The sequence below is a fragment of the Eretmochelys imbricata genome, chromosome 4 (genome assembly GCF_965152235.1).
Source record: "Eretmochelys imbricata isolate rEreImb1 chromosome 4, rEreImb1.hap1, whole genome shotgun sequence".
Taxonomy (NCBI): Eukaryota; Metazoa; Chordata; order Testudines; family Cheloniidae; genus Eretmochelys; species Eretmochelys imbricata.
Window position 1 is genome coordinate 115,257,581 of NC_135575.1, and position 15,190 is coordinate 115,272,770.

Genomic DNA, 15,190 nt, shown 5'->3' on the forward strand with positions numbered 1-15,190 from the left:
GCGGCGGAACAAGTTTGGGAACCACTGAAGTAGACAAATTGGAGGATTGGGCCAAAAGAAATCTGATGAGGTTCAACAAGGACAAGGGCAGAGTCCTGCACTTAGGATGGAAGAATCACATACACTGCTACAAACTAGAGACTGAATGGCTAGGCAGCAGTTCTGCAGAAAAGGACCTAGGGGTTACAGTGGACGAGAAGCTGAATATGAGTCAACAGTGTGCCCTTGTTGCCAAGAAGGCTAAAGGCATTTTGGGCTGTATAAGTAGGGGCATTGCCAGCAGATGGAGGGACGTGATCATTCCTCTCTATTCTACATTGGTGAGGCCTCATCTGGAGTATTGTGTCCAGTTTTGGGCCCCACACTACAAGAAGGATGTGAAAAAATTGGAAAGAGTCCAGCAGAGGGCAACAAAAATAATTAGGGGGCTGGAACACATAACTTATGAGGAGAGGCTGAGTGAACTGAAGTGGCAGTTTCCACGGTATGCATCCGATGAAGTGAGCTGTAGCTCATGAAAGCTCATGCTCAAATAAATTGGTTAGTCTCTAAGGTGCCACAAGTACTCCTTTTCTTTGAGTGAACTGGGATTGTTTAGTCTGCAGAAGAGAAGAATGAGGGGGGTTTTGATAGCTGCTTTCAACTACCTGAAGGGGGGTTCCAAAGAGGATGGATCTAGACTGTTCTCAGTGGTACCACATGACAGAACAAGGAGTAATGGATTCAAGTTGCAGTGGGGGAGGTTTAGGTTGGATGTTGGGAAAAACTTTTTCACTAGGAGGGTGGTGAAGCACTGGAATGGGTTACCTAAGGAGATGGTGGAATCTCCTTCCTTAGAGGTTTTCAAGGTCAGGCTTGACAAAGCCCTGGCTGGGATGATTTAGTTGGGGAATGGTCCTGCTTTGAGCAGGGGGTTGGACTAGATGACCTCCTGAGGTCCCTTCCAACCCTGATATTCTATGATTCTATGATCTGGTTTCCAAAACTGGTTCATATTGTTTTGTACTACTTTTATTGTTCTCATGGCTAACTTTCTCAGCCCTCAGTGCAGCTTTGATGATGGACAGATCTGTCAATTTCAAATTCATTGATGTGCTTATACAATTAACACACTTTTTTTAATTCTGATTTTCTGCTCTTCCAACAGGTATTTCCACAGACGAAAGTTTCTCTGCATCAGTTACCAATCAGCCCGTACATCAGAAGGAAAATAATACATCTTTACTTGTGACAAGCAACTCTGATCAATTCCTGACGACTCCTGATGGAGAAGATAAAGATATAAGCCAAGACAATTCAGAATTAAAACACAGATCTTCAAAGAAAGATTTGTTGGAGATAGACAGGTTTACTATTTGTGGAAATAGAATTGACTAAGTTTTCTGAATAGATGTGCTTAGGATACTGAGCTATTGGGACAGCAAATGCTACCAGAATGGACAGTTGCCAAAAAAGGCACTTAAATATTTATTTAAAAACTTAAATTATTAATGGCAAATGAATATTAATTTTTACAAGTAAGTAGGCTTGGTAGCTGGTCAGATCAAGTAACAGAAATCTTTAACTTGGCTCTTTGGAAAATATAATGGATTGTGAGCCTCTTGTCTATTTGGCAGAGCTACAGTATCGCTGTTGTGGAAATAGACTGAAAAAATCAAACTCCTGTTTTGATTTTTTTGAAACCATGCTTCCAGAATATATCATTTTTCATCAAGGTCTCTCCAATATAAGGATATACCTGGGAATATGTGACAACTTTAATAGGAAGCTCATCTTTCCAGTCTCATGTTGTTTTCATAAACAGCTGCAGATTTCAAAACTTGTACTTATCAACGAGTACATAAAAAAGCACTGGTAGATTAAACAGTAAGTCAAGATAATTATTCTTGTCACCAGAAAAATCTTTGAAGATGTATCAGAATTAGAATAAAATACTACAGTATCTTAAATGAAAGACCTACTGCATAGTATTTTATCTAAAATCTAAACCAGCAAGGGAAATGGATCACAAATACAGAGAAATACAATAAAGGTTCCACATAACTGGGCAAACACAGCTTCATCATTTTTCTGTTCAATAACAATGTGTTCTGCAAGGCAAACTATATACATTTATAAATGCTATATGAAAGGCTTTTTTAAAAAAAAGCTGAGGCTTGTTTTTTGCAATGGGAAACATTTTGTTACAAAGTGACTCTTCTTTATATTGAGAAAAGGTAGTGTGAACTGCAGCCAGCAACACCAGTGTTGCATTAATTCCAGATAATTCCAATGCAATGGAAGAAATAATTACTCACTACATTTTGGTTTAAACAAGTTGATAAAAATGGCATCTGTATATTAACTTAGCTGGAAAAATTGCCCATAGAAATTTAAACAGAAAATCAGAAGTGTCCATTTTAATTGGTGGATTTTAAGCAAACTTAAGTAGATGTGAATAGCTTTGTTATGAAACGCTTGGTTTTATGAAGTATAATGCATCTTAATTTCTGGTGTGTGTGGCAAGGTTGGGGGAATTGATGAAAGGCACTTTGAATCCCTCAAGAATGAATTGCATTTCAGCTCAATAACTAGGCTAGAGAACTGAATCAAAAGACAATCTTTCATCCAGTGATGAATCCTACATTTGTTGTTAAAATATAACATTAACCTCTATTTTCAAAAACCTTTCAAAAGATTTAAGTTGATGTCTGCTAAATTATTTCCCTTCGAATTTTATTTTGGATTTTTGATGTGATACAGATATTTCAGTGATGAACAGACCACAGGATTTTTTTATTAACTAATTTGTAATCTATTAGAGTGGAAAAGCCAAAATTTAATATTTGATTTATGAGTACGAAATGTGGAAGAATACATGCTAATTCCTAAAATCTGCAGAGTTGTATTAATATGACAGAAGAGAGAAATGTACACAAATAATGTTATGAAACTGATCAGAATGTGAAGTTGTCATGAAAAATGGCTTTACCATACAAGTCAACATCACCTGCTCTAAAGGGAGCCTCTTGTTGCCCCTTCTCCTCTCCCACCAACAGCAGCTGCAGTAGTGTCCAGAATCAATTGAAATGGTTGGGGGCGAGGGGAAGAGGAGAGTCTAAAATGCTTTTATTTTGGGTGTATTTTATGCTCATTGAGAAATTTACACATTAAAATTAAATTCAGATCTGTGAATTTTTCAGTTATTTAGCAGTTGCTAAAGGAAGCTTGGAATGATTTTCATCTGTTAAATGACATTCTGTACCAATTTTATAAGTGCTTCTTGTGTGAAACTCAATAAAATTCAATTTCGTAATCTTTGTTTAAAAAAAAGGAGAGGAATAGACTGGATTTCTTTGCAACAGTTGTCAATTTTGAATACTGCAATGTAACTTCTGCATATTCTGGTTTCACTATGAAGAACTTATTTTTTGCAAGCACAGGACAAGCGGCCTACTTTAGACCTGGTTTTAATACTGGTTTTGTTCTTCTGTATTCATCACCATGTCAAACCCACAGGATGTACTAATTTCAGCCTACTGTTAATCTGAATGCTAATTGTTTAGAGACAGAATCAAATTGAAATCCATTCCATTTTTTTTAAAAGTAAGGTTTTTTGTTTCAATTGCCCTTATATCATCCTGTTAATTTTTGTGGTTTTACATTCCATGTTTCTGTTCCTAGTGTCTTTCCTCCCTTACTGTAAGAAAGACCTGCACAAACAAACAGAACTGACTATACAAAGTGTTGTCAAACGCAAAAGTTAAAAAAAAAAAAAAAAAAATCCCAACTCTTAGTGATAGAAAAGTTAGTTGCAGTAATAGCAGATTTTTTAAAAAACCTTCCTATAGAAATGTGATTTGTAAATATGTGACCATTTAAAATGTAGCTTATTAAATATATTGTATTTCCATTTATTCTGTGCACACACTTTGCAGCTGACTGGTAGCAACTCCATAGATAGGATTGTGTTCTAACAGGGGCTTAAAATGGGATATACATCTTTTTTTTCCTCTAAAATATCATGCAGGGTTAGTTTTTATGATGTCTGGATTATTTATGTACTTCATACAAACCATACATACTTGCTTTCTTTTCAGAATGTTTTAATAGAAGTCTTCAAAATAGGGCTCTAGCTGAAATTTTTCCTTGTCATCCTAGTTTGTACTGAACACTGTCTATCCACTTAAAACTTTTTAGAGAGGTGTGCTAACTAGAACTGGTGCAAATGCAAATCTGATTGATGGGAACTAGACAATCCAAACCTGACTGACTGGGGTAGGTCACCAACTCGCTCTCAGTAACTACCCATTTATGTCAGTTTTTATCTTACAACAGGGTTGCTGCATTTCTACTCCCCCACAGGTTTGTCTTTCCCACTCCCTTTCAACCATTAAAAAAACCTAGGGAACTAATAAACAGAAGATTTCATTGCAAAGCACTTAAGGTTGCTACACATAATATACTTGACAAATCTCTCCACAAAAGCAAAGAAATTAGAAGTAAATATTAATGCCTATCTGTAGAGACCCTCTATTCCTCCACCTGCAAGCACATATCGCTACTACTGTACACTACAGACCATGTCCTGCAAATTTCACAGCCCCCTAGAACTGCCAGCCTTCCATCACCCCTCTAACTGCCCTTCTACTCACAATCCTTTATTAGATTACCCTCTCCAAACATGATAGACTATTCCCCAACACTAATAAAGTTTGGTGCAGTATATAATCTGGTAAAGTAGCATGTACAGAAGGATGAAAAGGGGGCAGTTAAATTTGCAATATGTGGTCTGTGGCCCTCACTTGGTTTTAAGGTCACTTTCATTTTGAATGTATGTGTCCACACTGGGGTTTAATGCAGTTCAACTAACTTGATTGAAATTCACAGTTTTCGTTCATTCACGTTAATTTTCCTGAGTGTCTCCAGTTATATAAGCTTGTCTGCTTTGCAGATGGAGCAGGCCTCTCAGCCTGGGTAGACAAACCCCCACGGGCTCGAGTTGCATGCTAAAAATAGCAGTGTGGATGTGTAGCTCGGGCTCTGCAAGACCACCTGACACTGTAGGCTCCTCCTACAGTTTCTTGTTCTCTGTTTTTCCCCTCTGCATTGTACCCTCTTCATCCTTTCTCTTCCTAGTGTGTCTGCTCTTGGTGATTTTCCTAGACTTGGTGAGGAGGAGCATGTTTCTGATGGACGGACTGAGACAAGCAGGGGAAAGTCAAATGTACGATCAGTTGTAGTTTGGCCAACCTGTTTTACAGGGTAGATATGCAGTTGGGGAGGGAGAAGTTAAGAGTTTTTATAACTAACTTATAGCTAAGTAGAAAATATTTTCCCTGAGTGGTCTTTAATAGAGTGCTGAATCACTGGGCTTATGTTACTACTGAACGATCAGCCAATCAGGTGTTTAAATGGACACCACTGACTGCTCCATTTTGCCAGAAGTTGTGTTCTTGTAATTTGTACTGTACCAAGCAGTCTGCTGGAGGTAGACTTCTTACCTGGCGCAGTGCAGCATCTGCCATTGTATGACTTGTGAGAAGGAATAAATGAGACATTATTTAAATAGAATAATATTTATAAAATATTTACAAAATTATTACAAAGCACTCACAAGTGCCTTATAATATATTTAAATATCTCCCCTACCTAGATTTGTGCGGGTGGAGATCAAAGTGCTGTTTGTGCATTTCTAAGATGTACTCACTTGCCACTCATGGAACTTCATATAATAACTCAAGTGATGGGCAGGAAACTCTGTAGAGCCAAGGGTACGTTTATAAAATGAGACTCCTGTATCTCCTTCCTAACTTGCATACAGTTCAACAGTTTCAGCAGATGTATAAAACTTAAGTGCCTAAATGTGACTACCAAAAATGGATGTCATGTTATGGCCATTTCTTTATTCATGCAGGAGCACGTTTGTCAGATACTTAACATAATCTGTCAGTATGTGCAAATCTGATGTATTAAAAAGCACTCCTTAGTTCCTGTGAAGCTTTATTACAAAGGGAAATGAACCAAGAAGTAGATAACCATGTAAAAATAGTAACTGAGAGAATATATAGCAAAAATAAAGCTCAGAAATGAGCAAGAACTTGGAAAACAATATACCAGTACTCAAATTATAAATATACCTTATCCATGGCTGATCTGGTAGCAAGTTTTTATTTAGCTAAATGATATCTTTAGATGGGAATTCATATTTAAATTTTAATTAGGCTGGTACCGCTAAATGGGTCTCATCAACTGCCCTAGGAAAAAGAGGAAAGATATTTTAAAAGGTAGCACCCTTTTATGTATTTTATTAGAAATAAGTAAAATGTTATAGGTTTAACTTTTTAGCTCATGTTCTACAAACTAATACCTGTGGATTTTGAGAGAGAAATTAAAAGGTAATAGTTTGGCTTCAGCAATAGTAAAATCTGACTTTTTTGTTTGTTTTTTGTTACAAAAAGCTACAGTGTGAATGACAGTTACCTGGCACCAATGACAGTAAAAGGAGCTATTAGAAGATGCTTACCTGGGCTTCAGTGCAGCAAAGCAGTAAGTCATGCATGATTTAAGCATGTGAGAAGTCAGTGACTTCAGTGGGACTACTCACTCACTCAGTTAAAACATGCTTAAGTGCTTTGCTGCATCAGAGTAGTACAAAGGTGCCTTTAAGAAAGGGTTGTTGATCAGAGGGCAATTGTGAGCACACAAACTTTTCGTTGGACTGTTTGAATATCTGGTATTATAGGCACCAAATTGGGATGTAAAGTACATTGGTGGCTGTTGCACCAGGCTCTCTTAAATTGTTAGTTCCCAGGCTGAACACTTAACATTGATTCTTTGAACATTTAATCTGACCTGCACCTTGAAGGAAAGAGCACTACATCCTTTGTAAACTTAATCTGGTTACATTCTACCATGTTTCCTCTTTATAACCCCAGAACTGATTTGCTGAAGTCAGGGAAAGTACAGTGGCAAATACCAGCCAGACCCAGCTATGCATTGTGTATCCCATTTATTTACATTTTTGTGGATTTCATTCTCTTTGCTTGCAAATTTCAGTCATCCTGTCTTGTTTTATTTCAGATCATTGAGAAATAATGAATAAATGGGCATGTGGCATCCATGTATCTCAAAAAGAATTGAAACCAGATTGCCCCAGCTGTCTTTAAGCTAAAATGAATTGCCAAATGAATTTTAAAACCATACATAGAAAACTGATAGGGCACACGAGATGCATTTTGTTGGTCTTTAACTACCAAACTTTTTCCATAGGAATATTTTATTAAGCTACAAAAGGTTTGCAGCCTTTCAAATGTTCATCAGCCAAGCAGAATTTCCCCTCAAGCCAAAGTAGGTTTTATAATCATGAGTATTCTGTTAACTTAAGTCCATCATAATTTAGGGTTTATGTATTGTGTAAATTTCTCATTTTTAGTGGTATGATTTTGTTAAGAAGTTTCCTTTACTGTAAATATCTATTTTTTCAATTACAGTTTTAATAAAGCAACTTGTTTTTTGTCATGCCAGTAAATCGCATCTTAATAAAGTGCTCACTTTATTATGGCAAACTTCAAATGCTAATTCACAGCTGTGCTGTCTTATAAATAGGAAATTTGAATTTATTTTGGGGGTGGAGGGGACGGGACACAAGTGAAACAAATAGACTTGATTCATAACTGTCCATGTCCTATATAAAGTTATACAACTGAAATTGTTCTGCCACATGAATGTTACTAAAATGGAGTGCAAAAGAGTGACATATTTGTGCCTTACAAACTAGGACACACTGTAATTTAAGTGAGCAAACTAGTCTCAAGCACACTTTTAATCAGCTGATGAAATCCTAACTTTGTATTGGAATTGATTTCTTCGGCAATATTAAATGGAGGGATCTTTCCTCTTCATAATGTCCTTTTAAATAGCTACTGTTTGCATTTTAGAGGGCTGGACTGTGTTCATTCTATTGACTTCAAGAAACAAATGACCTTCTATGACTTCTGAAATTTATTTTTCACTAGAAGGGCCTTAACTGACTTACTAAGTTACGCAACTAGACCATCTCTCATAGTTATGAAACCTAAAAGGTACCTCTGCATATTAGAAGGCGTCACATGAACATGATTCATGGGAGTGTGAAGTTAAGCAGTTTGTCACAGGTGAATGGTGTGGAGATTTCTATGAAGCTAAAGAATTCTTTTCCATTTGTCTCATCTCTAGCATAGCAACAAATTTATCCACCTTGTAAATTTGAGCTTGTTAATTCTTTGTGTCTGGGTAGCACGTTGTGTTTTCCCCATCACAAACAGGACCTGCAATCAGAGAGGATCTAAAATTGAGCTGTTTGAATATGTAAGAGGAAACTGAAGGTGATTAAACTTGTTCCTGATCTAGTGATGGAGCTTTGGGTAAATTAAAAATAGTAAGAGCAAGCGGAAGGGCGGGGGGGAGCCCATTAGTGGGCCCATTTTCATTTTTGTAACTGTGAAAAAAATCAATTTCCAAGTTATTTGGTCTTCCGTTTCACACCTCTAGAACAATCCATCAACCTGATGCCCACTAGATAATCTGTCATTCAGTAATACTTTTGATAGTGGGAGTGTTGCTACTGACTTTGATAGGTATGTCTACACTGCATTTTAAAACCTACCACAGCGAGTTTCAGAGCCGGAGTATACAGATTCAAGCTCTCAGGGCTTGTACTAAGGCCCTAAAAATAGCAGTGTAAACGTTGTGCCTCGGGCTGGAGCTTGGGCTCTAAAGCCCACCTCTCTCCCCTGCCTTAAGAGCCAAATGTCAATGCAACTGTTTTAAGTGCTGTAGCATGAGCCAGAGTCTGTAGACTTGGGCTCTGAGATCAGCTGTTGTGGGGAGTAGACATACCTAATAAGGCCAGGATTCCACTGCTAGTTCATTGTATTCATCTCCGTACAAGGAAAAGCACTGTTAAATAATTTGCAATACTCTGCTAACCTGATCACCAAGGGCAGTTTTATCTGTGGTGGTCTGTTCACCTAAGCCCATGAGATACTGAGCACCAAAGGAAGTTGAAGACACATCTTAGGCCCCAGTCCTGCAAGCTATTTTGCATAGGCAGGATTCCATGCAGACACAGAGATTTAATCTGCAGGACTGATTCCTTAGATGGTGGATTCTGTTAGGGATGATGATGTAAAGCACCAAGCAAACATTGTGAAATAGAAAATTAATCCTCATATGTTTGTACAGGCAAACATGCTTCGTAGTAGTAGCTTATTCAGTATTAATCACAAGCCTTAAATCTGCATATGTTATGATCAGCACATTTTTGTACAACAAATAAGTTATTGTACAAATACCTCAGACCAGCTGTGCTGGGATCTTATGGCAGGACCTGGGATGGGAATGTGTATCTTGGATCAAAGGAAGGTACTAAACAAAGTTTCTTTTTAAAATGGAGCTATTTTGTTGCTCGGGGAAGACAGACTACGCAACTTCATACAACTCAAGCCCTAATCCTGCCCCAGTTCTGCTCTTCTACAGCCATTGGCTCTCCTGTGGTAGGAGCTAAAGTTCCAGTTTGAAAAGTGTCCTCCCTGCAAGTGCTCAAAGTTTATTACATCCAACCACGGTGATGATGAAGTTCCTGCACTCAGATTACACTTGGCCCCACTGAAGCAGGCTGTGAGTGTAATAACTGAATCCTATGAGATGTTGAGTGCCGCCAATGCCCACGGACCTTCAACAGGAATCGAGGTGGCTCAGCACAACACAGAACTCTATCATAGCTGCAGCTAGGTCGTGTTACTGAACTGTTTGCTCATCCCCAGAAGTGGGACCTTCAGCTCAGTGAGGAGAGGGAAATATTAGGGACTTTATACTACTCTTCTCTCCCAAACTGCTTACTATATCTGTAGATTCATATGCAAAAATCAGACCAGGCAGTTTGTTATAGCTGGTTTCCAGGCATAGGGCTAACCAGTACAAATAGGAATCCTGCAGCTGGTTGCAGGACTGGTTGTCCCACATCTCACTGAAGCTGAGACTTCACCAGGGACCCTTATCGTCTGAAGTCAGCAACTCTTGTGACATAGCCAACAGGGAACTTCCCTCTGGCCTGAGCAGCAGGACCTGAGCTAACTTGTTTCTACTGAAAACTGCTCTTTGAATATCACTCTCAGATTTTTTCACCTCTAAGCAATGGGACCTCATGTCCAGATTAGTTAACATCTTCCACCCTTCTGAACACCCAAAACCAGCAGCTGTAATGAGACAATGAGCCTTGCACTGGGTCTTAATCTTGTATTAGTAGCTTATCTGAAAACATATTATGAAAGCAAAGGACCTGATAGACACAACTAGGCTGATCCAACAACTATCTTCTGAGCTCAGATTCAACAGAATGTTTCATGAGGAAGAATTTGTGTTGACAACACAGCTTAAGATGCTTGGAAATGGCAGAACTAGCATGATGGGCCACCTCAATACAGACATTCTGTGCTTTTCTGGCATGTGTCTGATACTGCAAATCTGTTGTGCCTGCCTACACCAGGGTTGCATTTGGATCTGCTGCCTAGGCTGCACATGGGAGGTGACAGGAAATTCTTAAATAGATGAAACCTTGGATTTCTTAAATAGCTGAAGCCCTAAAGCAAAGACTGAAACCATAGAGTATTTCTAGTAGGCAATTTTGTACAGTAGGTATCTATGTCCAGCTCCACCTGCCCGTGTCTGGCCCTGGTCCAGCAAAGCATTTAAGCATGTGCATAACTGAGTCCATGAGTGGTCCCATTCCTGTTCCCGCTACATGCAACTGATTGCTTGGGGGGGTTGCGGGTCTGCTGTTGAAAATAGTTAAGTGTGCAATATGAGTTTGACCTTTTGTTCTGTCCCTATTTATTGCCATTTGCTTCATTGATCTGACAAACCATCTAATGGTCATAAGCACCTATTACAATTCCAATGCCCTTTTCCTGTAATCAATGAGTGTTTTGTTTCTTCCTTCCAACATTTTTAAACACAGCAGATGAATTGAACCTTTAGTATTCAAACCAAATCAACCAAACCACAACTCCCAGCATGAAGGAGAAAAAATGCTATACTTCCAATGGAGGGAAATACTGACTGGTCACTTTAATTGACATTATGCGCTCTGTGTTCTCGTTTTGAACAGTACAGTTCTTGGATGGCTTGTGTACCATTTGTAGGAGCAGCCACTATGCCATCTTTTTAACTCTAGGTATTGGAGTTGACTCATTCAAATACTCTAAGAAAGGGAGCCAGGTTTCAAGTCTGCCTCCTTCTTGCTGTCATTGGATATGTGAGTTTTTCCATGACTAATATCCTCCTCATTCAGGCCGTATTCTCTGGGTCTTCCAATGATATGAAAATGAGCATTCCTTTACACGTCTTGTTTGTAAAGGAGGATTTTCACACAGGAACAAAACTGCATGAGGAAAAGAAAGGAGCACAAAATTGTTCTTAGGCAATCCAGAAAATTGCCGGCTAAGTTACTAATACTGGTTTACTTGTGGCACCTTAGAGACGAACATTTATTTAAGCATAAGCTTTCGTGAGCTACAGCTCACTTCATCGGATGCAACCGATGAAGTGAGCTGTAGCTCACGAAAGCTTATGCTCAAATAAATGTGTTAGTCTCTAAGGTACCACAAGTACTCCTTTTCTTTTTGCGGATACAGACTAACACAGCTTCTACTCTGAAACCTAATACTGGTTTGTGTGTTCTAGCTTGGTTTTGTCATAAAGACATATACTCTGTTTCTGGTAACCTGTTGCCTTGAATATTTTTTGGGCTGTCGAATAGTCACCAGTATGGTTTCATTGCTGAATCAGCTAAGAGGAGGCCTGAAAGGCATGTGGAAAATGTTATCTTGTATTTAGGCTCTAAGTACAGTATTTTAATGTCTTCTCCAATCTCTCAAATATTGTATAGGATAATTTCATCATGTATAAAACCACAAGTAAATTTCAGAGAATAGAGTGTTTCTATAAGCAGTCTGGAGCCTGCAAAAACTGGGCCATTTATCTGGCTCTTAGGAGACAATAATGATTTAATTATGCCCAGGACAGTAATACTAATATAATTAGCTCCCCAAAAAAGTTTGATTTGTAGACAAAAGTAAACTTGATAGCTCCAGAAAAGAAAATATGACTGATTGGAAAATGAGTCCATGCAAATGTACAACTTTGTACGCAGAACATGGCAATATGTGTAGCCTGAATAAAGACAGGTTTCAGAGTAACAGCCGTGTTAGTCTGTATTCGCAAAAAGAAAAGGAGTACTTGTGGCACCTTAGAGACTAACCAATTTATTTGAGCATGAGCTTTCGTGAGCTACAGCTCACTTCATCAGATGTATATGTATCATCTGAATAAAGACAGGCTTTTCAAGAGAGAGAAAGACACAGAGACACTGTATTGTTTAATCTGGTGGAAGCACTATGTAATAGGAAACCTGTTTTGTTTTTTCATTCTGGGCGCACACATATGGACTAGATATTGTGTCACTTGTCTCCTTTTAAACAATGGGCTATATTGTCTGTCCACTGAAGTCAATGGAGTTATGCCAGCGGCAAACAGCCCAATATCTGTTACTAAATACCCCCATAAGAGTATCAGACAGCAGTATTGCAGTGCGTGTCACTGATTCTTTACCAACATTGCTTTAGGAAAGATACCCCCTGATTCTCATTTGAAGAGCGAAGGATAGCAAGAGTGTGTGCAATACATAATCTGCTAAGTAGAAACTGGTCCTAATATAGTCATGTCCTCTGGACTAGTCAGCATCTCTTTGTTTGCCTTTTTCCCCTCATCCCAAAAGAAGATCTGAAATTAGGGCCATAAAATACACAGGGAACTCCATGCAGTTTTAGTAAAGGAGTTTTCTCATCACTGTTCAGTGAGGAGGTGGGTTTTACTCCCTTTCCCTGGTGGAGTGGGTAGGGTGTTAGGTCCCATTAGCTAGGGGATATCCCAAGATCTGCAGACAGCCAACTGCCTCTACACAGGTGACCCATCACACCCCACTATGGAAGTGCTGCTCCTTCAGGAACCATGATGCAATGGGCTGCCTCACCCCACAGCTGAATAACAGCACCTACACACCAGATCGAATGGAAGTTAGTGTTGCAATTTCCTGTGACTCTGAGGCCCCTTGGTTCTTCACAAGCAACTTCTGTCTGAGACCTGACAAACTCAGAACACCTAATACACTGCTTTCATGGTATTTATTCCATAATGGGTAACATGTGAGGTCTCTACTGACCGCTTGTAACTTATTGATACTCCTAATCACGTGTATTGGTAATATATAAGGAATAAAGTGACTACATTGAAAATTGTGCCCTTATGGTCTTGGAGGGAAAGCAAGTCACTGGGGAAAAATAGGTCTTGGTGATGGCCCATTCAAGTGGGAGGGAACTGTCACCCTTCCCTGGCTAGGGGATTATGTAACGTATTGCTCAATTGTCCACCTTTGCACCAACCCAGAAAAGTCCATGGAAAACCAGCAAAGACAAACTATAAACATCAAAACCCCTTGAAAGGAAAAGGAACGCTATGACAGGAAGTGGAACACCCTGGCTGGGAATGAAGACTGATTCAGTGTATCACAGGGTGGGGAAAGACACTCTAGATCCATTAACTAAGGAACCTTAATGAGTGTGGTGGAGCTTCCTGAAAGACAGGATCATAGCTCCTTGGGGGCCAGTGCATGCAGCAAAAGACTGAACTTTGGGGTGAGACTCATCTTTACTGGATAGAAAAGGTAACAAGTGTAGGCCCTAGTTTGTGTTTTATGATTTTGTTTTGTATGTGACCATTTGTTTTCATCGCTCACCCTTGTTTCTCTTTGAATCTCTAGTCTGTCTTAAATAAATGTCCTTTTGTTTACTACAGTTGACCCCCAAGTGCTGTGTGTGATACAAGAGCAGTGGGCTAAGGTAAAACTGGTAAACTCACGCTTCCTTTGGGAATGGAAGAGCTGGGATTTCTGAGGGTATCCATTAATCAGGGGCTGAATACCACAGGGGGGTACTTTGAATAGCCTAGTAGGGGGGAGGGATAGCCCAGTGGTTTGAGCATTGGCCTGCTAAATCCAGGGTTGTGAGTTCAATCCTTGAGGGAGCCATTTGGGATCTGGGGCAAAAATTGGGGATTGGTCCTGCTTTGAGCAGGGGGTTGGACTAGATGACCTCTTGAGGTCTCTTCCAATCCTGATATTCTATGATTCTGTGAATGGGCTCGGGGGGTGATACATCTATTGTCTATTGGCAGGGTGTATAGCCCAGAGAATAGTGCTTGAGTGACTGTGAGGCTGGTTGTTGTGTTGGGGACCTAACACCTAGTTCCCACTGGCAAGACTCCCTCACCCTGAAGCCAGGTGTCAACCAGGTGGCTTCTCCCATCCCTGGATCCATGCAGACCCCTGAGATGGTGTGTACCTGTGAGGAGGCTTTCTTGTGATTGGGTGCATACTGAGCAGCTGAGGATCCTCACTCACCTCCAGGCCCTGTTCTACCTCCTAGCTGATTTTCGCCAGGTTTGGTTTCCCTCAGCTTATGGACATCAAGGTGAGACATGGCCCCAAATAAACTGGGACTAACTAAATGTAGATTGAACATACAGTGGCGAACAGAAAATGGCCTCATTCAAAATTCTTTTTCTAACTGTAAATAATGAACCTTTGTGTCCCAGCACAAAAGTTTCCTATTAACTTGCCCTCATGTTGTAATAAATAAACGGTCCAGTTACATCCAGCAATTCATTTTAGAGAATATTCTATCATGTCTCATGCCAATGACTGAGAGCCCAGCTTGTTTCCTGTGATAATGATGCTGTTTGATGACAGACAAAGAAAGAAGCTAGTCTCAGATATTCCACTGATTCCCTTTTGAATGGGATAGATTTGTGACCTGGAGTGTGGGAAATTTGTATACAAAAATATGAACTACTGAAGAACTGTTCTGCTCCAAATCCCATTGTAAAATCAAACATCTCGGGGTTTTCAAGATTTTCCTACATGTAAGCAAACCTTTAACCCTTGCACCACTGGAGCATTCTAGACTACCTGGCTAATGATTATATAGAACGTACAGCACATAGGTAACATCCCCAGCTTCCAAAGAGTTTAGATAGAGTAGTCTGGTAGACAACAGCAGCCTTTCTCTTTGGGTAAGTATCGTCAAATCTTGGGTCATTGTTGACTCTCATTTTG

General features: G+C 39.5%; 1 protein-coding gene across 2 annotated transcripts in view; it reads left to right on the top strand.

The window, feature by feature from the left end:
- Positions 1 to 7,515, top strand: part of TAPT1 (transmembrane anterior posterior transformation 1) — a 98,526-nt gene extending 91,011 nt beyond the window's left edge. For both annotated transcript variants that reach the window (XM_077815823.1, XM_077815824.1), the window contains exon 14: positions 1,148 to 7,515. In XM_077815823.1, the coding sequence (XP_077671949.1) occupies positions 1,148 to 1,377 (230 nt within the window). In that variant the 3' untranslated portion in view covers positions 1,378 to 7,515. The remainder of the gene's footprint in view (positions 1 to 1,147) is intronic.
- The last annotated feature ends 7,675 nt before the right edge of the window (positions 7,516 to 15,190 follow it).